The sequence below is a fragment of the Herpailurus yagouaroundi genome, unplaced genomic scaffold (genome assembly GCF_014898765.1).
Source record: "Herpailurus yagouaroundi ecotype Mexico unplaced genomic scaffold, PumYag 188, whole genome shotgun sequence".
NCBI lineage: Eukaryota > Metazoa > Chordata > Mammalia > Carnivora > Felidae > Herpailurus > Herpailurus yagouaroundi.
Genome location: NW_024412419.1, coordinates 8,435,101 through 8,462,357, shown reverse-complemented (window position 1 = coordinate 8,462,357; position 27,257 = coordinate 8,435,101). Strand labels below are relative to the sequence as shown.

The 27,257-nt window shown below is 36.8% G+C and overlaps 1 protein-coding gene across 4 annotated transcripts in view; it reads left to right on the top strand.

Moving 5' to 3' along the window:
* Nucleotides 1-27,257, top strand: part of ROCK2 (Rho associated coiled-coil containing protein kinase 2) — a 133,919-nt gene that overhangs the window by 56,500 nt on the left and 50,162 nt on the right. For all 4 annotated transcript variants that reach the window (XM_040496087.1, XM_040496086.1, XM_040496084.1 and 1 more), the window contains exons 2-5: nucleotides 458-539; nucleotides 1,493-1,593; nucleotides 9,576-9,713; nucleotides 21,526-21,786. In XM_040496087.1, coding sequence (XP_040352021.1) covers nucleotides 458-539; nucleotides 1,493-1,593; nucleotides 9,576-9,713; nucleotides 21,526-21,786 — 582 coding nt within the window. The remainder of the gene's footprint in view (nucleotides 1-457; nucleotides 540-1,492; nucleotides 1,594-9,575; nucleotides 9,714-21,525; nucleotides 21,787-27,257) is intronic.

Genomic DNA, 27,257 nt, shown 5'->3' with positions numbered 1-27,257 from the left:
GCTCAGCACAGAGCCCAACATGAGGCTCGATCCCACGACTCTGGGATCATGACCTGAGCCAAAATCAAGTGTCAGATGCTCAACCTACTAAGCCACCCAGGCGCCCCTGTGTGCATTTCTTAAAGTCAAAAAAGCGTGGTGAAATTTTACTGGGCATTTAAAGAGAGAAAGGAAGACATCTGACTAGCAGAAATAATAGTGGGTGCATATTTTAAACTGATATTTTTCTACTGGCTAAAATAACAAAGGAAAACATGATACAATCATTCATAATATTCTCTGGCAGAAGTTAGGAAATGAGTTAAAACTGTTGGATATGGAACCATTGGACAATTTCATACAAAGTAGATTGATATTTATTTAGCAAGAACAACATATAAAATTTAAAGACTTTTTTTTTAATATTTGGAAATTGTAACAACTTTCTTTTTCCTTTTTTTAATTTTTTGTTAAACAGGATGGCTTAAATTCCTTGGTCCTTGATTTGGATTTTCCTGCTTTGAGGAAAAACAAGAATATAGATAATTTCTTAAATAGATGTGAGTAACCTTCATATTTGATCCTATAACTATACTTTTGATAAGAGATTTATGTTTGATTAATATTATAGTCTATAAACTAGTTTGCTAGTTGGTTCATTTAAATGCGAGCATTCTTTATTTTTAAAGAAAAACTGCAGATCTAGTTGCAGTATGTTAAAGTTCAAGATTTTATATAAATTATTCAGACTGAGTTTAGCACAGGTTATTTATGGCAGTTCAAAGAGAACTTTTAAATTAATACCAACAATTTTAAGACTTAGATTTACACTACTTAGGAGACTTAATGAGCCTTATGTTTGTATGAATGTAGACATGTCGGTCTAGGTAATGAAAGAAAATGCGATAACAATTATTGTCATGTATGCAGTAACTTAATATTTGCCAGTATTGATGTTGGAGTGAAGGTGTAAATGAGGTTGAATTCTAAGAATAAATTCTCAAAATAATCTAATACACACTTTATATCATCTATAGTAAGCTTTTTAAGTTGGAATTGTTAGAGACTGGGCTATTTTCATGACTAAACAATCTTGTCTTTAGGTACTATATCTACAATATGTGATTTCTACTTCCCAAAGAAGTAGACTATGAAAATTTATTACTAAGATTAGCCTTGCAAGTAATTTCATAGCAGCTCTCTGCCGTGATTCAGAATGCACTGCTAGGACGCGTGGATCCTCATTGTTCAGCTGTCATCTTGTCAAGCAACAGAATAGCTTAATTCTTACTTTTTGGTTGTCAGTACTGTTTGTTTTATATGTGTTAATAAACCATAGCATTTTGGTTCTTTCATGTAAAGTTAATATGTATCTTAACTTTTTAAAAAGCAACCTTTGAAAACTGACAGATTTAGCTAAAAACGAATCCCAGTTTCTTGAAATGAAAATTTGTTTACAAATATGGTGATTATTGTAAAGTATTGTTTATAAATGTAATCTTTTTTATTGCAGATGAGAAAATTGTGAAAAAAATCAGAGGTCTGCAGATGAAAGCAGAAGACTATGATGTTGTAAAAGTGATTGGGAGAGGTGCTTTTGGTGAAGTGCAGCTGGTAAGAAAGTATTTGTTTTCTTCTTTCATATTATTTTTAAAGACAGGGTTTTGTGAAATATTACCAACAGCCCCTGAGTCGATGTTATTTTTCTGCCCAGCCATGCCAGAATTAGTTTTGTGAGCTTGGTCAAATCATTCCATCTCCGAAAACCCTCGGTGTCTTCACCTGTAAAAGGAGGTAATTGTAAACTGATACCCCACGTTTCTTGTAACTCTGAAACACTGAGATTTAGAATCAGGCCAGTGTGGTTTCATACGTGACCTTTCCAGCAGTTAATATTCCACAAGAACTGTTGTGTTTTTTTTAATATGTTCAGGTTAATAACATTTATTCTTCCTTAACAGATTTTATTTGGATAATATGAGAAACATTGCAATAACTGAAAGCCATAATAATAACTGAAAGTACATATGAAATTTATCTTTGCAGATGAAAGTGGTATCAACTGGAAATATAAATGTTTGTAATAAATGTCATTTGTATTCATGAGGAACTATAATAATATTTCTGTTTTTGTCACTCGAATACGAAATTCCACTCTTTTTGTCCTTACAAATAAGATTCAACTACTTTATATTTTGCACTATCTTAGAGAGATTAATCTTAATCTCTTTGATTAAATTATGGGGTCAAATTCTGTCTTTTGCTCAGTAGTGTTCTTCTGTTTTTTGATGGAGCATGAGAAAAACACTGATCACTGTGTGTTAGCATAATTTCTTTAGGAGCAAGTCACTTTTGCTTCTCTTTCATTCCTTCTTTTTTTGATAGGTTTATTGAACTTGTAGATCAGGGTAGTGTAATAGGTGTGATGTATATCTATAAGATATTTGAAAAAGTCTGTCATGCTTGAAGAGGATGTGGAGAAATGTCAACGAATAAGCATATGGATAGACAGTTTTATAATTTCATAGACATATAATTTAATAGACAGCTAATTTAATAGCTGTATCCTAAGGAGACTGAGGAAGGCATGAATTGTACCTTGGACAGAGATGCCCAGGGACAGATTTTAGAGTTCTCTCTTCTCCTATTCACCACTTTATTAATAAGGCATTTATTGTATGGGGGCAGTGGTGACGCGGTGAATAATTTTGCAAATGAGTTAAAACTGAAGTATGAGGATGATTTCAGATGATAAGTCAAAATCCAGAAATCATTAGTTGGGAAGGCCATTGGCCAATAAAAGTGAAATTTAGCCAGAATAAAGAACTGTACTTAGATGTGAAGAACTCAAGAAATAGATTCCTTAACAGTAATTATAAATTGAAGAACAATTTTCCTTGAATGTAAACCAAGCAAGAGTCGTTGGTGATGTGGCTGTCCAAAATAGTAAAGGAAGTTTGGATTGCTTTGATATAGGTGTTGTGTTCTCTCTTTTGAGATGATTGGGCCATAATGGAATACTCATTCACTGTGCACTGTTGCCCTGTCTTAAAAGGCATGTTGGTAGAGGGTACTCAAGGGATGGAACGCTCAGGGACTTGAAATGATGCCATCTGAGGTGCGGTTGAAGGGATTGAGAAGTTAATTTGGAGTAGATTTGAGGAGTGGGCTGCCTTGCAAGGTAATGTGCTTTTTGTTTGTTTTGTTTTGAGTCTGTGAAAAGTGGTGTAACTTTGGCTAGTAGAATGCGCTTGGAGGGGGGAGCAGGGGCGGGGGGAGGGTCAGAGATTAGATTACATGGTAGTTGAGTTATGACAGGCCCTGTAAGATAGTGGAAAATATAAAGTACTTGAATCTTATCTCTGCCTTGGCCTAACTCAAAGATTATAGTGAGTATAGACAAGTTTCTCAATCTCTCTGAGTTCCAAACTATAGAATACAGATGATAATACCTGTGTCATGGGTTTGTTGTAGGGGATTAAGTGAATTAAAAGTAAATAAGCCTGGGGAGCCTGGGGGGCTCAGTTGGTTAAGTGTCAGACTTTGGCTCTGACACTCACCACTTGTGAGTTCGAGCCCCGCGTCAGGCTCTGTGCTGACAGTTCAGAGCCTGGAGCCTGCTTCAGATTCTGTGTCTCCCTCTTTCTTTGCCCCTCCCCAGCTCACACTCGATCTCTCTCTCTCTCTCTCTCTCTCTCTCCCTCCCTCCCTCTCTCTCTCTTCCTCTCTCTCTTCCTCTCTCTCTTCCTCCCTCTCTTCCTCCCTCTCTCCTTCCCTCCCTCCCTCTCTCCCTCTCCCTCTCTTTTTCTCTCTCTCAAAAATAAATACACACTAAATAAATTAAAAAAAAATAAGCCTATAGTGTTCCCTGTTAGCCACTATTAAAATTATTGCCTATTTGATACATAAATTCATAATACTAGTATTTGAAATAAATACATTGTTTCTTCATAATCAGGATTCAGTGTAGATAAGAGAGAATAGAATTTGGAATTCTGTTTTTGAAGGAAATGTGACAGATTTTGGCTTGTCATGTTTTTGTGGCAGGGTAGTCATTGTTCTGTGTTAGGTTAGTTTGATAATTCAAATTCAATACGTTCAAGAAAGGAAAGGAAAAGAAGAGGGTTTTATTTTTGTTGTTAACTTTCCATTCCAAATTTTATTTTCTATAAAACAAATTCACATGTTTTTAAAAATGAGAAACACTTTAACATTCCATTAATCTGCTGACCTGACCTAAGAACTTGGAGCATGTTTGTTTTGGCATTAGCTCTTTGTTCTGTTACCTTTGGCAGGGAGTCTTGAAAAGAAGGATAAGATGCAAAATGAAAAGTCCAAGTGCTTCTTCCATCGTCTTTTAAAGTTGATTTGCATGTGTTAGATAAATTAGTTTGACAGCTGTGTAGGCAGTATTCCACATTTGGCACATCTTTATGATTATGTTTTTCTAGTCATCCAAAGAAAGTTTTACAATAGTAGGTGCAGATTTGTCTTATGGAATACTTTTTTTGGTCAGGTTAAAAATATATTACCACTGGGGCGCCTGGGTGGCGCAGTCGGTTAAGTGTCCGACTTCAGCCAGGTTGCGATCTCGCGGTCCGTGAGTTCGAGCCCCGCGTCGGGCTCTGGGCTGATGGCTCAGAGCCTGGAGCCTGTTTCCGATTCTGTGTCTCCCTCTCTCTCTGCCCCTCCCCCGTTCATGCTCTGTCTCTCTCTGTCCCAAAAATAAATAAACGTTGAAAAAAAAAATTTAAAATGTATTTATTGTATCTCTCATTTGGGTTTCATGGTTCCCTTAACTACTAAATGAAGCATGAAGTCTTCATCCTGGCCTTCTTGGCCCTTTTTTAAGATGTCACTAATTTTGTTTTTGAAATCTTATTTTCCATTATGCTATTCATCCTGGGCATGCTACTCATTTCAGAGCATGCTCCTTATTTTCTTGTCTCTTTCTTCAGTCAGGTTTCACTGTCTTTCTCTGTGTTCATTTTGAAAGAAAACTTTTTCCTGTTCTCCTTCTTCCTACCCTTTATCTGAGTGTGATATTTCCTGTGCATCTTTTAATTCCATAAATTTATGTAATTTACCATATTATGCCTTGTGCTGTAGTTTATATGTTTGTTTCTTTGAATCCTTTTATATGTTGTTTTGAGAGTAGGAATCGTATCTTTCAGATACTTTTGGCATTCCCATCTGGGGCTCATAGCCACTTATATGAAAATAGTTTGCCTATAATCTGGAGAGATTATGTTTAGTCAAGTACACAGTTTAGGAAGAATGTGTGTAGAACAGCAAGGAAAAAGGGAGAGCCCTCACCATGTGGCCATTTGTCAGTTCGGCTGTAGACATTGGTAAGCAATATGTGTGTGCAGCCAGATCATATTTGTGATTGGATTTTTCTTGTCTTTTTATATCCTGTACAACACAGAACCTGAAACATAGAAAGTGTTTATTGAAGTGAATTAATTGTGATCTTTCATGATCCCTGGGCTGAGAGGCTTCCTGGGATCCAGTGTGCTTCAGGGATACAGATGATCAGTGACGGGACTCAAGGCAGATGTGAGATGAGGATCTTCTTTTTTTCCCTTCCCACTGGCTTGCTTTTAATTTAATTGGTTTAAACTAAGCTTTTAAAGTAGAATCAACCAGAAGGAAAGAGTATAAGGGAAATGATTTTCTAACACTTGTCACGTTAACTCAAATTTTTACTTCCTTTTTTGGAGCGAATTTGCTGGTTACAAGGTTATTTCTGAGTTGGCAAGAATTATCTCCTTCCCTCCATGTTTTTGTGATTCCTGTATTCCCTCATTCAGTCTTGGCTGCCACAACCAGACCAGACAAAAGCATGAAGACGCTCTTTTTGCATTTTTAGTGGAAACCTTAGCAACACAAACTAACTGCTCCAGGTCTGTCAAACTGGATTGTCTTATTAAAATAATCTAGTGTAATTTTCGATACATAGATTTTTAAAGTTTGTTATTTAGTTTGAGGGAGAGAGAATCCCAGGCAAGCTTTGCACTGTCTGTACAGAGCCTGATGTGGGGCTTGAACCCATGTACTGCGAGATCATGACCTTAGCCAAAATCACGAGTTGAACACTTAACTGACTGAGCCACCCAGGAGCCCCAGTTGTAATTTTTTTATATTAAAAATCAATTTGTGGGGCACCTGAGTGGCTCAGTCGGTTAAGCGACCGACTTCAGCTCAGGTCATGATCTCGCGGTTTGTGAGTTCGAGCCCCACATCAGGCTCTGTGCCGACAGCTCAGAGTCCGGAGCTGCTTCAGATTCTGCATCTCCCTATCTCTCTACCCCTCCCTTGCTCATGTTCTGTCTCTCAATAACAAATAAACGCTAAAAAAATAAAAAATTAAAAAAAATTAAAAAAAATCAATTTGAAAACCTCAAATGAGGCATTTTGTTCAGAATGGCTTTTGAGGGGCACCTGGGTGGCTCAGTTGGTTAAGCGTCTGACTTCAGCTCAGGTCATGATCTCACGGTTCGTGGGTCCAAGACCCATGCTGGGCTCTGTACTGACAGCTTGGAGCCTGGAGCCTGCTTCAGATTCTGTCTCCCTCTCTCTTTCTACCTCTCCCCCACTTATGCTCTGTCTCTCAAAAATGAATAAACATAAAACAAATTTTAAAAACAACAAAACAGAATGACTTTTGAAAGTTTTTGTCCGCAAATGTTCCGTGAGATCTAGGTCCATTTCAGGATTTTCCAAACATGTCTTGTCTCTAGTACATTTAGGAATATTTCATCTACCTAAAAGTTTTTTTTTTAAGAAGTACATATTTGCTGTAGAAGATACAAATAAGCAAATATAAGAGTATAGAAGTCACCTAGAATTCCATCAGTTGAGATAAAACCAGTGTTCACTCTTTCACCTGTTTTTAGTGTGTTTTATATTATATACAGAGAGAAAGGGGGAGAAAGTGCATGAGAGCGAGAATCATTTAGATAGTGCTTTTGTACTTGTGTACTTTTGAAATTGAAAATGAGGAATATAAACATCATTTCTCTAACAAATAGAAACATTGGAATAAGAGCAACTTTTTTGTCTGTCAGGTAAAGGTTCATAATAGAGTGAACATAGTAGTGTTAGCTAACATTTTTATAACATTTTTATAGAGTATATTCTATGTGCTAATAAGTATTTCTATTCATAATCTCATTTTGTCTTTGCAACAGTTCCGTGAGATTCTTACGTAGATGCAGTCATTGAAACTTAGAGGGGTTAAGTAAGTTGGCCACATAGTTCACAAATAGTTAGGATTTTTGCAAAGGTTTGTTGACATCTAAATCCTTGCTTTTAAGCAGTACTCTGTACAGTGTGGTAATGAATGGCTACTATATCTGACTGTTTATCCATCCATATTGAATAGAGAAGGAACAAAGGGGAGTGTACAGAGATGCTGAGGGAGATTATAATAGAATCTTTCAGAAAGAGACATCCTCAGAAGGAAGATCAGTGGAAACCAGCTTTCCTAAAGTAACAGCGCTTTATTGTAGTTCGCTGTCATACTAGTGCTAATGAATTTTCAAAGTATGAGATAGCTGTTTGGCATGAATACAACTATTGCCTCTTAATGTTTGTTCTATAGATCAAGTCAAAGGCTACAAGCTGGTGGTTCCTGACTCTTGTGTTACGAGCCAGTTAAGTGTTCTATCATAGTAATTTAAATGAAACTCAGGCCTCATTAACTAGAGCATCTAAGCAAAATAGTTTTTATTTATTAAAAATTTTATAGCTTTCAGGGATAGCCTGGGTGGCTCAGTTGGTTAAGCGGCCGACTTCGGCTCAGGGCGTGATCTCGCAGTTTGTGAGTTCGAGCCCCGCACTGGGCTCTGCTGACAGCTCAGAGCCTGGAGCCTGCTTCAGATTCTCAGTTTCCCTCTTTCTCTGCCCCTCCCCCACTCGTGCCCTGTCTCTCTCTCTCTCTCCCTCTCTCAAAAATAAACACTTAAATTTTTTTTAAAAATGTAAAGCTTTCATATAGAAATAGATATAATTTTGTTGAGTTTGCTGAATTGCATATTCAGCATTTTGCCAACCACCAGGCAGCCCCACAAATGAAAGTTTATACTCTGACTAAAGGAGTTTATGAAGCAGACACGTAACTAGATTGTTGTAAGTGCTGTGGAAGCACAGAGAGGGAATAGTTTTGCATAAAGAATCGGCGAAAGTAAAGTGAATAAGTCTTTCTCATCTTCAGAGAATTATACCTATGTCGTATAAATTTTTGTGTATTTGAATGAATGGTCTTTTTGTTCCTGGTTTGTTTTGGTTCAGTATAAAACATTACAAATATTTAACTATTTTCTATCAGCTGACAAAGAGGTTTTAGTTTCTGGTCATAGCTTTGCTTTACAAAATTTTTAAAACTCTTGTCACGGTACGAGTCCAGCATAAGTAATATCATGGTATAAAGTGATTGCATGACCCTTAATGTTTAATGGATTACTTTTTCTAATAAAGTTAGGAAGCATTCAAAATCTGATTTGTTCTTAGAATAAATGAAGATTTGAAGAGTGACATAAATATAGAAGGAGTACCTTAGCAATCTCTTTCTAATAATCGTTTATTTTATTTTTTAAATGTTAATTTGCCTATTTTTGAGAGACAGCGAGTGTGGGAGGGTCAGAGAGAGAGAGAGAGGGAGAGAATCCCAAGCAGGCTCCACACTGTCAGCTCAGAGCCCAACATGTGGGGCTCGATCCCACCAAATGTGGGATCATGACCTGAGCCCACATCAAGAGTTGGACGCTTAACCGATTAAGCCATCCAGGTTGCCCACACTCCTCTAATAATATTGTAAACATTTTTTTTTTAAAAGCAACATTTAACAGCGTTGTTGGAATTTGCTTTGAGATAGGTTGCTAATCTGATACAAATCAATTAAAAATCTGGTCTATCTGCTATGGAAGGGATTTCTGGTTTTCAGATGAGGATCCTTTGTGCCCTAATCCCCTACCCACCGCCCATGTTTTCATATTGCTTTCACATGTGTTTATTTTCAGCATTCTATAAATGTCCTAACACTCTCAAAAAGAAGGAATTGTGTTTCCAGTTTAGTAATTTAATATGGAAGATAGATATAATGTGTGGCCCTCATCGTAAATTTGACCCTTTGCATATAGGATTCTTTTTATGTAAAATTAAAATATGTCAAGATTCTTCAAATTTTAAAATATTTTAAAATGAGAAGTGATGTAACTTAATACAAAAACCTTTGTAATCGTGACTTTTGATTAAGCAGTGTTCATTCTGGGGTGAATTTCTTTATATCCATAGTGATATTTTGTTTACTTATTATATCAAATATTGAGAGGGGATGTTAAAATTTCCAACTTATGGATTTGGATTTGTCTGTTTCTTTCTTTAGTTCTGTCAGTTTTTGGTTCCTGAATTTTAAAGCTTATTTATTAGATGCATACATATTTAGAATTTTTATGCCTTTCTGGTGAATTTTACTCCTTTTATCTGAATTATTCCCCATTTTTTTCTTTGAAAGTCTTTAATAATAGAATAATAGTATGATCTGTTCACCTTTCTCTCATAAAATTATTTTTGCGTTTTTAAAAAATCTATAGGTTCGTCATAAGGCATCACAGAAGGTTTATGCTATGAAGCTTCTTAGTAAGTTTGAAATGATAAAAAGATCAGATTCTGCTTTTTTCTGGGAAGAGAGAGATATTATGGCCTTTGCCAACAGTCCCTGGGTGGTTCAGGTAAGCCTACAAACTTTTCTAAGTTTATTTCCTTTTTTTGTAAGTGCTTATTATCCATGAGATGTGATTTTGTATGTTGAAAGTCCTGTATCTCACTCCTATAGTAACAGTGCTGTCATTTTTAATAAGATCTGATTCGATATGCTTGTTTAATGTTCCTAAATAGTATGTCATATAGACATGACATGTAATTCTTAAATTGGTGTGTGAAATCAAGTATTATTTGCAACTTTTTAGAAATTCCTTTATGAAGAATTAGATCGGTTACCAGTGTGCCGTTATTCCCTGCCTACACTTTCTCACGATTTACATAATAGGAACAAGAACCAGCCTGTCTCAAAAAAACCCAAAACTTCCTACAATAAAAATCTTGAAAATCCTCCAAGTCCTTTATATATTACCTACTGTGTACGACAGCATTGTGCTTCCTGAGTCAGCCTCTTGTTTGTGAAGTGAGGAATTTATAATTGTATTTTGCCTCCTTTTCAATTTTATCCCTTATTAGCTTTGCTTCTCTAAAGATGTTTTTATATTAATATCTAATTCTGCAACCATTTTGAACGAGTATCACGAGTAAGATTAGGTATGTACGAATGCTTATTCAGAATGCTTACTAAATGATTTGGGAGTTTGATACCTTGCTTGTGGAAGGCAATTTGCGGGTAAAAAATTTTGCCACGTGAACGACAATGTAATTTAAAAGCTCATTACTATTGCTTATTTAACGGTGTTGAGCTTCAGTGCTTTCTCTCCACTTAATTTCTGTTATTGTAGCTAGTGAATAGAAATTCTTGTATGTGTACCTAAAACTAAAATTTTTGTAGCAAATCGTATATCATAATAATTTACTTAAGGAATGATGGTAATAAATTATTCCACTGTTAGCTTTAAATTGCTTTCATAGTAACAGAATCATTGCCGTTTCTAGTTCTGATCTTTAATTTTGCTAAGTGGACCCTTATAAAATGTTCATTGAGATAAAGAGTTAATGGGTCTGTGGACGCCAGTCAGTAGTGAAACATTGTACAATTGAAAAAGTAACATAAGTCTGGCTTTCATTTGTTTATCTCTATGATAAAGGATATTCCATGCACCATTATATGTCTGAAATGTGTGATTTTGTGTGAAACCTTGTAAAAATGACTGGCTTATTTCTGTTTATTGATTTAATTTTATTATTCAGTGATTTTCCATATATTTACAGAGTTTCAGTACATTTATAGAACATTTTTGTATCGCAGAAAGAAACCCTGAAACAAGTGGCAGTTTTTCCCCAATTCACCCTGACTCTTAACTCCTGGCAACCACTAATCTGCTTTCTAGGTCTGTGATTTGCCCATTTTGGGTGTTTCGTATAAATGAGATTATACAGTATGTGGTCTTTTGTGGTATGTTCTTTCACTTAGCATAATGTTTTTAATGTTCATTCATGAATAGCATGTGTCAGCCCTCCGTTTCTTTTTATGGCTGAATAATCATCAATTGTGTGGATATCCCACATTTTATTCACTCATCAGTTAATGGACACTTGGGTTGTTTTTACTTTTTGCCTGTTGTGACTAGTGCTGTTATGAACTCTTTCATATGGATTTTGGTACATATGTTCACACATTTCTGTTAGGAACCTACCTTGCAGTAAAATGAATGGGTCATAGCATATACTGTAATCAATTTTAGCAGATTATTTCCCACGTCTCAGTGCTTATTTTTTCATGACTATTCGATATTTAATTGTATGAAGGTCCCCATACTTTGTTATTATACTCTTGTTGGAAAGGGCTTTAAGAATTTTTCTTATATAAATTATGATACACCATCTATTTTTGGCCCATCTCTATTTCTTAATATATATTCTTAGTGTGATTTGAATTTAATAGAGGAATATTGGCATATTTTAAGAAACTTACTCCCTTGCTGACATAGAAGACTTTTTAATGCCATCTCTTATATACAGTTTACTGTGTTCTTTGGCTGTTTTTCTAATGTCCATATGTTTATGGTGAACACTTCCTTATTTTTCTTTATAGTTTTATACAGCTGAGTAGGTGTGTACCCTTAAGTACTTCAGTTTACTTTTAGCTTTTTTAAATTTAAGTTTAGGTATCTCTTCTAAAGTTTCTCAGTCTAGGGTTTCCCTCCTCTTCTTTTGTCTCATCAGTTTATTTGTGGAAGAAACCTGGTTTTTGCTGCTTTTGTCTTTGTGTAGTTTAACTTTGTAAGTTGGTAATTGGATATAGAGGATCAGAATCAGGTATGATTTTGGAGAGGGTGGCAGGGCAACTTCATGGGCAGTGTTTTTTTGTTTTTTTTTTTTTCTGTTAGGCTAATGTCTGGTTTCTCTCTGTTATTTTACCAGCTACTTGTACTTAATGCCTAGGTCCGTTAATTTGTTAAGGATTTCAGAATGGTGATGCTCCAATTCAGTCATGCCTTTTTTTTACCCTCCGAGTCGTTCTTTTTTTACTATATTGACTGGAATAGTTCTATAAAGAAAAATATTCCCCCATTTACTATTTGGTTACCTAGTAGTATAATTCTGGGTAGAGAAGGACAGGAAGGACAGGATAAATCCTTTATTTTTTTCCCTATATTTACCAGTTTTCAAAATAAAGGATTAGCTTCCTTTTATTCTCTAAAGGTGAACAATTTTGGGGGTGATGTATCAGTTTGAACTCAGCCTTAAAACCTGTTTGATGTTTCAGTCCTTTGAATATCTTATTGATGCTCAAAGTTTGACACCTTTGGCAAATGATATCCTGTTCAGGTTGGTTCCTGAGTCCTTTTCCATCCCTTTCCATCCCTTCCCCTTCCCCTTCCCCCCTCCCCTCCCCTGCCCTGCCCTCCCCTCCTCTCCCCCCTCTCCTCCCCTCCCCTCTTTTTTCCTTTCCTTTCTTTTATTAAAAAAAAAATTTTTTTTAGTGTTTATTTTTGAGAGAGATACAGACATAGAGCACAAGTCGGGGAAGGGCAGAGAGAGAGAGGGAGACAAAGAATCCAAAGTAGGCTCCAGCCTCTGAGCTGTCCAGCATAGACTGCAGTGTGGGGCTCAAACTGAAGAACCGCAAAATCATGACCTGAGCTCAAGTTAGACGTGCAACCGACTGAGCCACCCAGACACCCCAGTTCCTGAGTCCTTTTGCTGTAAACTTAGCCGTCTTTGATAGCTTGCTATCTGATATTGTGGGAAGTTCCAGACCAATCTTGTACATTTTCTGTCCTTGATGTGGAATTAATCATGCTTACACCTCCATCTTTTAATACATGGATGAATATTTCTTTAGACTAGATCCCTGGCATTGGATTTGCTAGGTCATATGGTGTGCACATTTGACACTTTGGTAGATGGTGCCAAATTACCGTGTAAAAAAAGGTTTGTATGAGTTTATATTACTCTAATTATTTAACATTTTTATTTCACTGCGTTTTAGCCAATACTGGAAATTGTAGTTATTTAAAGTTTGTATTAGTCATATCCTCAAGAAAAAAAGATGTTATTGTGTTAAGCTGCATTTCCTTGGTTAATTATGAGGTTCAAGATATTCCATATGCTTGTTAGTAATTTGTATTCCTTTATTGCTTATCCCATTTTTCTCTGTGTCGTTTCGCTGTTTTAAAATCGATTTATGGGGTGCCTGGGTGGCTCAGTTGGTTAAGTGTTAAGCACCCGACTTTGTCTCAGGTCATGATCTCGTGGTTCATGGGTTCGAGCCCCGTGTCGAGCTCTGTGCTGACAGCTCAGAGCCTGGAGCCTGCTTCGGATTCTGTCTTCTTCTCTCTCTCTGCCCTTCCCCCACTCACACTCTGTCTCTGTCTCTCTCAAAAATAAAACTAAAAAACCGTTAAAAAAAAATAAAAGTGATTTATTAGAATGGTAATGGACCCTGTAAAATGATTCTTTGTTATATATGTTGGAAATATATTCTCTTGGACTATTACTTGTCTGTTGCTTATTGAATCTTTAAACACAAATGTAGTCATATCTATGCATTCTGTATTTTGATTTTTGCTGGGGAATACCTTCCCCATCCTCAATTTATAAAAATATTCCTTTATACTTTCTTTAAATTTTTATATTTGATTTTATTAAAAAAATTTATTTTTACTGTTTGTTTATTTTTGAGAGGGAGAGAGAAAGACAGAGTACAAGTGGGAGAAGGGCAGAGAGAGAGGGGGACCCAGAGTCTGAAGCAGGCTCCAGGCTCTGAGCTGTCAGCAGAGAGCCCAGCGTGAGGCTCGGACCCACCAACTGTGAGATCATGACCTGAGCTGAAGTCGGAAGCTTAACCAGCTGAGCCACCCAGACGCCCCTAACTTTTTATATTTTAATTTTGAGAGGAGTGGGAGTCTATTTCTGAGTCACCGGGAATTTATTTTTTTATATGTGTGAGATTTTCACAAATGGGCAGCCACGCCCAATGCCATTTGTAGAAATGCCTTTTTCCCATGAAATAAATGAAATGTCCTTTATATCGTTGACTAAATTACCATATACACATGAATTTCTTTTGACTCTGTTCTGTTATTTTGGTTTGTTATTTGTTCCTGCACTAAAATCACATTGTTGTATCTGGTAGGGCACGTCTTCTCATTGATTTCCTTTTATAATATTTTTGTGGCAGTTCTTAATCATTTTTCTCTATGAAGTTAGAATTAGCCTTTCATTCTGTTAAAAAAATACACTACAGTTTTTTCTTGCATTGCTTTAATTGATAGATATTTTTGGTTCTTTGGATTATTTTGGAATATTAAGCCCTCCCATAACAGGATAGTATATCTCTCTGTATACAGTTTGCTTTTCAGTAAACTGTTTGCCATCAAATATGTTCAGAAGAAACTCAGGCATAAGAAAATTGGTTTTTAAAAATGTAGACGTTATAAAATGCCAAAAAAATAACATTGGTTCAGTCTTTCAGTATAGTGTTGAATTAGTAGAAATTTTTATCCGTATCTTTTTATTTTAAACTTCATGATTAAGTCTGATGTTTGTTGAAGCTTTCTGAGTAAGCTGGTAAAGGATTTGGTCCGTTTGTGCTTAGCTCACCAAGTACTTTTTAATCAGGAATAATGTTGAAGTATTTAAAAACGTTTTCTTTAGCTGCTTTCAAGATGGTTTTTTTTGGTTTAATCTGTTACTATAGTACACTAAATTTTTTTCAAGGTAGTATAAAATGTAAAGAAAATGCCACTTGCTATAATTTTGTATTCTGAATAGAGTACTGAATTTGATTTACTAATATTTTAAGGAATTGTTTGTGTGTATAAGTGACATTTGACCTTTGATTTAATTCAAGGTGTTTTTTTTTTAATGGGTGATGGGCATTGAGGAGGGCAGGATGAGCACTGGTTGTTGTATGTAAGCCAATTTGACAATAAATTATATTCATAGAAATAAAAAAAAACACATGGGCTTTCTTGACTGGTTTTCGTATCATGGTGAGACTACCCTAATAGTTGAGAAACATACCACTTTTTTCTGAGCTTTGGTACAGTTATATAAAAAAGAAACTCTTCATTCCCTGAGGCTGAATTGAACTTACTTGCAAATCTTTTTTTTTTTTTTTTAATGTTTATTTTTGAGTGGTGGGGGAGGGGCAGGGAGAGAGGGAGACACGGAATCTGAAGCAGGCTCCAGGCTCTGAGCTGTCAGCACAGAGCCTGATGTGGGGCTTGAACTCACTGACTGCGAGATCATGACCTGAGCTGAAGTTGGGCACTTAATGGACTGAGCCACCCAGGTGCCCCTTGCTTGCAAATCTTTTAAGCAAAAATTTTCAGTATATTTAATGACAAATATTTTAGCTTTTAAAATTTATTATGATAAATTTCGAATGTACCCCAAAGTAGAAAGAAGGTATATTGAATCCCTGTGTACTGTTCAGTCAGCCTCAACAGTTACCAACCATGGCCGGTCTTACCATGGTTCAGTCACACCAGAAATCGGCAGTTTTTTTGTTTTTTTTTTTTTTGTAAAGGGGCAGTTAGTACATATTTTAAACTTTGTGGCCCAAGATGGCCACAAATCAAAGATTTTACGTTGATAGTTTATATAATGAGAAAACACATTTCTACACATTGTTGATGAAATTCAAAATGTGATAAAAAGTACAATTTTTTAAAATACAAGTCTGTTGGGGCGCCTGGGTGGCGCAGTCGGTTAAGCGTCCGACTTCAGCCAGGTCACGATCTCGCGGTCCGTGAGTTCGAGCCCCGCGTCGGGCTCTGGGCTGATGGCTCAGAGCCTGGAGCCTGTTTCCGATTCTGTGTCTCCCTCTCTCTCTGCCCCTCCCCCGTTCATGCTCTGTCTCTCTCTGTCCCAAAAATAAATAAAAAACGTTGAAAAAAATTAAAAAAAAAATACAAGTCTGTTAAGGAGAAGAGTGAATTTATTTTCTGGGGCAATAACATTTTGTTGAATTGGGGTTCACAGTCAATGTTTGTAGATGTTCTATTAATGCTAATGTGTAATAAGATTTTTTACATATTTTATTAGAAAATACCTTTTCACACAGGTAGGTACTGCCAGATACTGTTATCCAACAGCATGTGGTTTATTTTTTTATTTATTAATAGGATTTATTTTTAAAAAGTTTTACATTTACAGAAAAACTTGAGGAGATGGTAGAGAGCTCTCATAATACCACCACCCTCCCACCCCGTAATGTTTCCTCTATTAACATGATAGTTTTGTACATTTGTTACAAATAATGAACCAGTATTGATACATTATATTAACTGAAGTCCATAATTGATTCAGTTTTTCTTAATTTTTACCTGTGCTCTTTTTCTGTTCCAGGATCCCATCCAAGATAGTATGTTACTACATTTAGTTATCGTATCTGCTTAGGCTCCTCTTGGCTATGGGAATTTCTCAGACTTCCTTCCTTGTTTTTGATGACCTTTACAACTTTAAGGATTACTTATCAGTTAATATCGTAGGATATGTGTATAGTCTTCTATTAGAATTTGATGTTTTTCTCATTATTTAGATTCAGGTTATGAGTTTTTAGGGAAAGACTACAGAGGTAAAGTGCCATTTTCATCACTTGTTAAGAGTATATGCCAATACTTTATTTATGACTTGATGTTGACCTCGAGCAGAGGATTCTGATTAAGCATATTTATCACTTGGAAGATGTTTATAGAATTCTGTTAAATTCTTATCTTGATATTTACATTGTAACAATGTCATCACACTGCAGGTTAGTTACTTCCAACTGCAGATTGGGTAGAAGCTTCTCAATTACAGAGTTTAAATGGATTTTGAAACATGAAACAGCAAAAAGAAAAAAAAAATACTGTTGGAACTGTGAGACTGTAGTTTGAGCTCAGAAAATACATCCCTTGCAAATTTGTGCACTTGAGTGGAGAGCTCACTTCTTGTTTTGATTTTGATAGCAATGGGAAGTACAAAAAGGGGCTTGATGTTAGCTGTCATCAAAAGTTTAAGTTTTGTATATAAGCCCTATTTTACCTTGTCATTTTAGGTTGTATTAATTACAAAACATTATTAAGGCTGCACCTAAAGCTAATTTCCATGCTATTGAGTGTTCAGTAATAGTAGTTGAGGATGGTCTTGATGAGAAAAATTTCAGTTTCAGCTCTAGGCTCAGATCATTGCAATAAAACTTTCCCAGTGCTAAGCCGTTGATTGAACTGCTGTATAGAAAGTGAGTCAGGATACACATCTTCTATTTCTGACAAAAACAGATGAAGATGGTTAAGTCCACAAAGAGCAAATAACAACCATTAATAGTATTCATTTATTACATGAGATTCAAATGTATTTTCCACTGAGTTCTTATATAAGATGAGTATTACAGAGACTAACTACAGACTTCAGTGTCATACATTTTCACAAGCTTTGCAAATTTGTCCAATGAAAACCTTTTCTGCTCCACATATATTTTTACCACCGTCTTTTGTTAACACACCTACTTCAGTTTGTACTGAATTAGTGTTTTCTCAGCTTCTTCGAAAATATTTTTGCCTGTAGTTGACCTATGCAGACTGTTTATAGAGGCTAATTCTTTACTTCAAATTTGGCACTCACTCCTCCAATAAATGGTTAACAGCTGCATAGTATCAGCAACATCTGTTGACTCACCAAGAGCTGAGAAAAACCACTCAAAATCATTTACCTTGTTTTTTAATTGACTACTGATATTGCCCCCAGTGTCCTGAACTCCTTGAGCAACTATTGTTGAAAGACTGATAGCCTTGAGTTGATTTCCGCTGGACACATTTCTTCTGCGGATGCAGTGAAACACAACTTAATTAATTCGCTATTGGTAAATGGCTTTTCTTGCTTGCCTGATAAGCCATCTGGAAGCATTCTTTGGTTTTGGTCTTACAAATGTTGAGAAAATTTTAACATTTTTCCATAGCTAATTTTAATCTTTTAATTTTGAAGTACTAAAAAATTACAAGAATTCTTGAAAGACTTTTTGCTCTCCTACCCAATCTTTTCTCCCTTTCTTCTGAGAGAGCGCTTGCTGTCCTAAAACTCGGATGTTTTTTCTGTACTCAATCCCTCCTTTCCTTCTTCCCAACTAGATCTTTTATCATCCTTTTTATTTTTCTCATGTGATTTTTGACTAATTCAGGTTTTTATTTTACCTCTTGTCAGTTTATATTTTCTGTGACGGTATCCGTCTTCTTCTCCACTTTGGTATTGAATAGAGTATGTGTACATTTTTTAGTCTTAACGTGTTTTTTTTTTTTTTTTATTTACAAAATAACACCCTTACTTTTTTTTTTTGTAATTATTTACTGCTTTAAAAAAATTCCATAGCTCCAGATTTCTTTAGATGTATATTGTTCTTTTCTAGTTTCTTTATCTGCCTAATTTTTATTGTCCTTACTTTACAGTGCAGAGACCTGTGTGATTATTGCATATTGAAAGGATAAGGAGAAATACCTATAAATGCATTTGAAGTTATAAATTTCCTTTTGAGTCCTGCTTTAATTTTGTCATACTTTAAAATATTTTTTTTGTCTTAAAAATTTTTTTCTTCGTGTTTATTTTTGGGAGAAAGAGCACAAGCAGGGGGAGGGAGGGAGACATAGAATCTGAAGCAGGCTCCAGGCTCCGAGCTGTCAGAACAGAGCCTGATGTGGGTTTCGAACCCACGAACTGCGAGCCAAAGTTGTACGCTTAACCGGCTAAACCACCCAGGTGCCCCATGTCATACTTGAAAACAAAACAAAAAAAAAAAGATTTTATTTGCGACGTACACCGAGAAATATATAAAACAGACACCGAGAAATCTATAAAACAAACAACAGGATTTATCACAAAGCAAACACCCATGTATTTACTACTCAGGTCAAAAAATAAACATTATCAGAATTCCAGAAGTTCTCTCGCACTCTTTCCTAATCGCTGCCTCCGTGTGTTCCGCCGAAAATAACCACTCTTCTGACTTTATTAGCAATCATTTCCTTGCCTTTCCTTCTCGTGTATCACCTAAACAAGCACCCATGATCTTTAGTTTCCCTGTTTTTTGAACTTTATATAAGTGAAATCGCTGAATATCTCTTTTGTATCTAGCTTTTTTTTTTTTTTTTAATTTTTTTTTTCGTTTATTTATTTTTGGGACAGAGAGAGACAGAGCATGAATGGGGGAGGGGCAGAGAGAGAGGGAGACACAGAATCGGAAACAGGCTCCAGGCTCTGAGCCATCAGCCCAGAGCCCGACGCGGGGCTTGAACTCACGGACCGGGAGATCGTGACCTGGCTGAAGTCGGACGCTTAACCGACTGCGCCACCCAGGCGCCCTGTATCTAGCTTTTTTGTTCAGCATTATGTTGGAAAGAGTTATCTAATCTAGATTGCTACAGTTTATTAATTTCATTGCTGTGTTTTACTCCATTGCATGTATATATCATAATTTACTGGTATATTTCAAAATGTTATTTGTTACAAGTAGTGTAAATGTTTCTTCTTTTTAATTTCTTTTTTTTAATCTTTATTTATTTTTGAGAGAGAGACAGAGTGTGAGCAGGGGAGGAGCTGAGGGGAGGGAGACACGGAATCAGAAGCAGGCTCCAGGCTCTGAGCTGTCAGCACAGAGCCCGACGCGGGGCCTGAACTCACGAACCGTGAGATCATGACCTGACCCGAAGTCGGACGCTTAACCGACTGAGCCACCCAGGTGCCCTGTAAATGTTCTTGTACTTAATTCTGCTGCGTTTATTCCTAAGAGTGGCATTTTTGGGTACCTGTAGTCTATCTTAGTAGGTGATAATAGCTTTTTTTTCAACGTGTTTTTTTTTTGTTTGTTTGTGTTTTTGTTTGTTTATTTTTGGGACCGAGAGAGACAGAGCATGAACGGGGGAGGGGCACAGAGAGAGGGAGGCACAGAATCGGAAACAGGCTCCAGGCTCCGAGCCATCAGCCCAGAGCCCGACACGGGGCTCGAACCCACGGACCGCGAGATCGTGACCTGGCTGAAGTCGGACGCTTAACCGACTGCGCCACCCAGGCGCCCCTAGAGGTTTAGTTTCTAAGTTCCCTTTGTCCTTGCCAGCACTTGGTATTGTCACTTTTAAAAGTTGATCATTTTTGTGCTTGTGAAGTGGCGTTTCTTTCACAGTGATTTAAATTTACCTTTCTTTAATGAAATTTCATGCCTTTTCGTCTTTGAATATATCTTATGTGAGTATCTTCTTATGCGTGCTTAAGTCTCCTCATTTTCCCATTACGTTGTTTGTTTGTTTGAGATAATTGATTTGTAGGAATTCTTTTTCTTTACTTTGAGCATGAGTTATTGCTTCGGTTCTAGTTTTTCCCTATTTATGGAAACCTTTTCTGTTTGCGTTGCTTGCTTCTGGGGGGGGTGGGGTGGGACGTGGGTGGAATACAGAAATAACTTTTCTTCTGAATTTGTGATTCCTGTCTCTCTGGGGGGGTCAGTAGCAACCTAGCTAGGTGTAATATCTCTGGTCCCACTGCCACTGCTCTAGTCTAGGTGCTGGTAGCACCTGCCATATGCTGCTTAGGAGCAAATCGTGGAGAATAGGAGAGGAGAAGGCCCTGTTTTAACTGTGGCTACCAGGGACTCGCTCTTTTCCAGCGGTGTGGTGCTTACTCCCTCTTCTTCTGTCCATCGAATGTGGTATCTCAAAGGTTTTTCTCAACTGCCTCTATCTCCTCAGCTTTCTTCTCTGTGAATTAGGTGCAGTAACTTGTTTTGTATTCAGAAAGCTGTTTTTTTTTAATTATGAATTCTTTGGTTTTTTTTTTTTTTTTTTTACCTTTTATGTTCCTCATTTTTACTGTTTCTCTTTTAAAAATACTTCTTTTCTTTTTTTTAATGTTTGTTTATTTTTGCGAGAGAGAGCATGAGCAAGGGAGGGACAGAGAGAGAGAGAGAGTGAGAGTGAGTCTGAGGCAGGCTCCAGGCTCTGCGTCAGCACAGAGCTTGATGCAGGGCCCGAACTCATGGATTGCAAGATCGCGACCTGAGCCCGAGGCGGATGCTTGCCCGACTGAGCCACCCAGGCGCCCCTCTTTTAAAATATTTCTATTTAAATAGATTTTTGTATTCTCTAAGAGGGAAAGTGACTCATTTATGTATTTCTTGTCAATAAGCATGAGGAAGATAACCATATAAAAAGTTTTGTCTGATACTTCCTTTTCCATTAAAGATGTCCAAATCTAAAATCAAAGATTTCATAGAATTAAACTCTCTTGGTTGTAAAATAATTTGCCTTTTTCAGCAGTAATGATACTTTTGGGTTTTGTTCCTATTAAGCTTTTGGTTTTCTTTTTTCTAAAAAAACGTTTTTTCCTTCCCATTTTGTTTTCCAGCTCTTTTGTGCTTTTCAAGATGATAAGTATCTGTACATGGTAATGGAGTACATGCCTGGTGGAGATCTTGTAAACCTTATGAGTAACTATGATGTCCCTGAAAAGTGGGCCAAATTTTATACTGCTGAAGTTGTTCTTGCTCTGGATGCCATACACTCCATGGGTCTCATTCACAGAGATGTAAAGCCTGACAACATGCTCTTGGATAAACATGGACATCTAAAGTTAGCAGATTTTGGCACATGTATGAAGATGGATGAAGTAAGTAATAAGCAAGTACAAAAATGCTACTTTAAAAAGCAATTTTTTTTAATCTTTATTTATTTTTGAGAGAGAGAGAGAGACAGAGCACGAGCTGGGGAGCGGCAGAGAGAGGGGGAGACACAGAATCCGAAGCAGGCTCCAGGCTCTGAGCTGTCAGCACAGAGCCCGACATGGGGCTTGAACTCACGGACCACGAGATTATGACCTGAAACAAAGTCAGACGCTGAACTGACTGAGCCACCAGGCTCCCCCCAAAATGCTACTTTTTAAAAACAAAAATAAAAGAAACTTCAAATCTTTATTTTTTTTGATCAAAGATAAATTTAGTTTTGCTAACTGTGTAGTGACTGAAACAAAACTTTTTTTAACTGATCATCTTGTTACAGAGTGCTTTATTTATAATTATGTAGCATTGGATTTGGTGAATATAAGAGAAATAAGAATGCAAATAACTTTAGGCATCTTCCTCATAGAATGTTGATAAGCAGTTGCTACCAATCAAAACTACTGCATGTGTAAAATGATCCAGGTGAAGAAATAAGACACAAAATATAAATTAAGGTACATGGGTATTTCCATCACCATTACTATTTCTGTATTTTTCCTTTAAAAAAAAAAGCTAAGGTAAGAAGTTTATGATCCTATCACCTGCTAACCCTGTCTGCGTCAACCACAGTGAATAAATTTGGGGACATCATCTGTTGTGTACTTTACCTGGTAAACAATTCACATTTTGATCAATAGATTCAGTAGTGTTAACGTCATAGCTGATTATGTTGATTTATTCCTGTTGTAAAATTTATCTCTTTTTCTCTATAAGTGTACCGTATAATTCCTGTTTTGTTTTTTAGTTTCCCTATTGGATCTTGGGGGGTGACTTACATCCATCAGACTTTCTAAATGTTAATGTAAATTGACAGCAAACCGGATGCCATCTTTTGTATGGTGTTTATAACCTTCCAGTATGCCTGTATAGCTATTCATATTTCATAACCAGAATACTTTATCAAAGAAAAAAAGAATATCTTATAAAGATATTTATTTTGAAGTAAGCTGATTTTCCTTCTCTTTGCCTCTTACTCATGCCACCTGTGTGACATTCACTTCTATAGATCATACTGCCCCCATCAGCGATCTGTAATGTCCCGAGCTCAGCTCAGATTTTACCTCATTTAGAAAGTCTTCCTTATAATCCTAACCTGATGGATCACTTTCCTAATGTTCTCACTTATTTAGAATTTGTGCTGTGTTTCATAGGCCATTTTCACGTATCTAGGTTTGTATGTCCTGTCTACTCAACTAATACTTAACATTCCTTTCTCCTTTGGTCTTCTTCCTGGATTTTGTCCTTGTGTCCATGTTCTGCATTCATGAGTCCGTGTTTAATAGATGGAGCATTTGTCCCCAGAGCTCCCTCTTGTGGTATGAAATGGTTAATAGTAAATAGTATGAAATGGTTAATAGTAAAAATTATCTTCAATGAAAATAAAGTATAAAGTAATTTCTAGTAGGATGCTAAACTTTTTTATGTCTGTTGTACAAAGTGAGTGATGTCTATGTGTTTATGTGTTGAACTTCCATGAGTGTATTCTGATTTTAATTAAACCAAAAACTTTTGGGAGGGTGTAGAGAAATAAGTCACGTCACATGAAACTGACTAAGGAAAGAGGGGTATATAGTGTGTGAGAGTGTGAGGAACAGGACAGAATATGGTATTTATAGCATAATCTTACAAGCATGTAAGTGAATACTAAATTTAGCAATTTATTTAAAAAAATTTTTTTTCAACGTTTTTTATTTATTTTTGGGACAGAGAGAGACAGAGCATGAACAGGGGAGGGGCAGAGAGAGAGGGAGACACAGAATCGGAAACAGGCTCCAGGCTCTGAGCCATCAGCCCAGAGCCTGACGCGGGGCTCGAACTCACGGACCACAAGATCGTGACCTGGCTGAAGTCGGACACTTAACCGACTGCGCCACCCAGGCGCCCCTAAATTTAGCAATTTAAATATCTTAAATTGTCTCTTAGTAAGACAAAATAAGATGTGGTATATAATTATGTACTATTTTTTAAGTCAGGTGCATATACCTGAGCTAATTATAATCCTTGGTTCATCGCTTATTGTTGTTAGTAGTCAACAGAAAGGCTTCATCTTGTTTTTATTTTATAATGTTTTCCCCTTTTCTGTTTCAGTCTTATTCTCTCTTTCCCTGATAAACAACCAGTGTCATGTGTTTACTATAAGTTCTTGCATGCTAGTGATACGATGTACATATGTATAAATGGTATCATGGCATGAATGTCATTTTTTTAAACTTTGTTCACTCAACACTGTTTTATATCTTTTCTAATATATGTAAATTAGCTCATTGCTTCTTAGTATTCCGTAGGGTCTATCTGTTAATTTTACTTATTCCCCCTTATGTTGGATTCCTAGGCCACATCCATTCCCCTGCCACCAACAGTGGCATGTTGAGCCTAGTTAAACTTAGATGTTGAACATCTTTAGGTGTGGCCCATGTGTATTCTGACAAGGGTTTCCTCTAATACATACCTAGAGGTGGGACTGCTGACTCAGAGGATACGTAAAGTACGAACTACCTGACCTCTGGAATGGCTGTGATTGTTACAGCCCCTGCTAGTAGTGCATTAGCAACTCTGTCTCCGTGTCGTCACTCCCCCTTCCTATTAATCACTCTCTAACTCTTACCAGTTCCATGGGTGTAAGGTAGTAGCTTAAAAAAGAAATTGCATTTCTTTCATAACTAATGATAGCAAACTTTTCTGCATGTAATTGCCAGTCGTTTATCTCTTGAATTACTTGTGTGTGTCTTTTGACTCTTTTAAAAGCAACTTGTTGAAGTGAAGAATTCCTTATGTAATCTCGACAGTGATTCCACAGATCTTCCGGTCAGCTACCCGTTTGTGTCTTTCGAACAGAAATTCTTATTTTCCATGTAGTGAAATAGGTTTTTTTTTTTTTAATTTTTTTTTTCAACGTTTATTTATTTTTGGGACAGAGAGAGACAGAGCATGAATGGGGGAGGGGCAGAGAGGGAGGGAGACACAGAATCGGAAACAGGCTCCAGGCTCTGAGCCATCAGCCCAGAGCCCGACGCGGGGCTCGAACTCACGAACCGCGAGATCGTGACCTGGCTGAAGTCGGACGCTTAACCGACTTCGCCACCCAGGCGCCCCGAAATAGGTATTTTTTAAATATTGAAGTTTAAAAATGTTGTTTGTTTTACCCCAAACTTCCATCCCTCAAGTAATAATAATGATGAGAACAACTATGTATGTTGAAGAACAAAGGAGTTTTTTATTAAAAACTCTAGTACATAGAATTCATAATCTTGTTATTTTAGCTGTTAATGTAAATAGTGCTGTTGCATATTTCAGGTTCATCACTTTATCTGCCTCTGTTTGATTCTCATTATGGCCTCAAAGCTGTTAGAGGCGCTCCTGGCTTCATTCTCTTTCATCTGCTTATCTGTGGATGGGATCAGCACCCTGGGGTGTGGGTCAGGTCTGGCCTGTGGCCTGTCTTGTACTAAAAACGGTTTGTCCGGTTTTAAAAGATCGTTAAAAAAAAAAAGAGAGAGAAGGTAGTAGATAGAGATCCTGTGTGGCCACAAAATCTAAAATATTTACTGGCCCTTTAAAGGAAAGTTTGCCAACCCTTTACTACAATATTGACTGAGATTCTCAAATTATTTTTTAGCTCTTCTGGCATCATAGGAAACAATATGCCGTGGATAAGTGCAAAAATAAAATACAACTAAAAATTATACAAGGACTAGACTAATTTGTTACTGTCACAGTTCATTAAGAGTAATGGTATATCTCATTAAGTTCGCTCATTAATAAACTGTGGTTAATACAGGGTTTTTTTGATGCTGTTATTCTTTTTCTCTCTGGAAAAAATATGTAGATGTACGTGAATGCCCCAGCGTAGTATATTTATATCTACGTGTATCTCCATGATAGCCGAGAAGTACTGCTATTGAAATTACCTGCTGTGTTGGGTAAATTGAGTTTCTTCTTTGCTCGTCATTAGGCACTTCATAGCCACTTTACCAGCTTCTAAGGCACATTTTACATTAGTGTTTTAAATTACCTAGGAATAATGTAAAATTATAACCCTGAATATTCTAGTGTATACTATTTGATTAAATTGAGGCTATACTTCTTTAAAAGCTAATTGGCAAATTGTTACTGTTCTTAACCCTTCTAGAAATGACATCAGTTTTTAAAAATGGAGGTGTCTCTACTCGGGTTTCTGAAAAAAACCCTATTTTCTGCAAAATTATACATGAAGAAGAACAGGTTTTTGGACGCGGTCGGGATAGACCATTCAAAAGCTATGCAGCTTTGTAACCAGAGCCCAAGTGAAAGTAGTAATTGGTACCCCAGGAGATAACTGGAATAACAGGCAGCTTTTTGTGCCTTGGGCGCTGTGTAGTGCAAACGGAGATGGGCTTCTAAACCAGTTGGGCTGTTTTTAGATAGAACACAAGAAGAAGTAGGACTTTCCGCTAGCCCAAGGTTATGAGGCAGGGGATGTGCCTATTTGAGAAAGGAGCTCCTGGTGCAAGTACTTATTTTTAATTATTAAAATGAAGCAAATAGACTCCTGCCTATGTAGCAGTCAAGCTGAGGCCTTAATGTGTCTGATAATTAAGAACGCCATTTACAAGTTTTCCCACTTTCACAGGAAGCATTTATTATTTTTTTTAAATGTCTGGTTTTTTTGTTTTAATGTTTATTTATTATTGAGAGACGGCATGAGCATGGGAAGGGCAGAGAGAGGAGAAGACACAGAATCTGAAGGAGGCTCCAGGCTCTGAGCTGTTAGCACAGAGCTTGACGCGGGCCTCGAACCCACAAACCCAGCAAGATCATGACCTGAGCCGAAGTCAGACGCTCAACCGACTGAGCCACCCAGGCGCCCCATAAATGTCTATTTATTTTTGAGAGAGATAGCATGTGAGTGGGGAAGGGACTGGGAGAGAGAGAGGAAGACAGAGATTCCCATGTAGGCTCCCTGCTGTCAGCACAGTGCCTGATGGCAGGGCTCGAACCCAAGAAACGTTAGATCATGACCTGAGCTGAAACCGAGTCAGATGCTCACTCGACTGAGCCACCCAGGTGCCCCATTACAGGAAGCATTTAAGAATAGTTTCCTGGACCAACCTCATGATTTGTGATGGACTGATTTTGTGTTTTTAGTAAATCTCCCCATTTATGGTATTTTATCCATTATAAAATGCCAGATATATTTTAGCAACCATTTAATCTGATCTATTTAAAGTATTTTTGAGGAAGTTTTTGAAAATACATACCTGTTTATGTTGCTCTCCTGCTTAGATTTCTGTCATCTACTGAATAAAGTTCAAACTCCTTAGCTTGTCCTATGAAGCTTCTTTCTTTCTTTCTTTCTTTCTTTCTTTCTTTCTTTCTTTCTTTC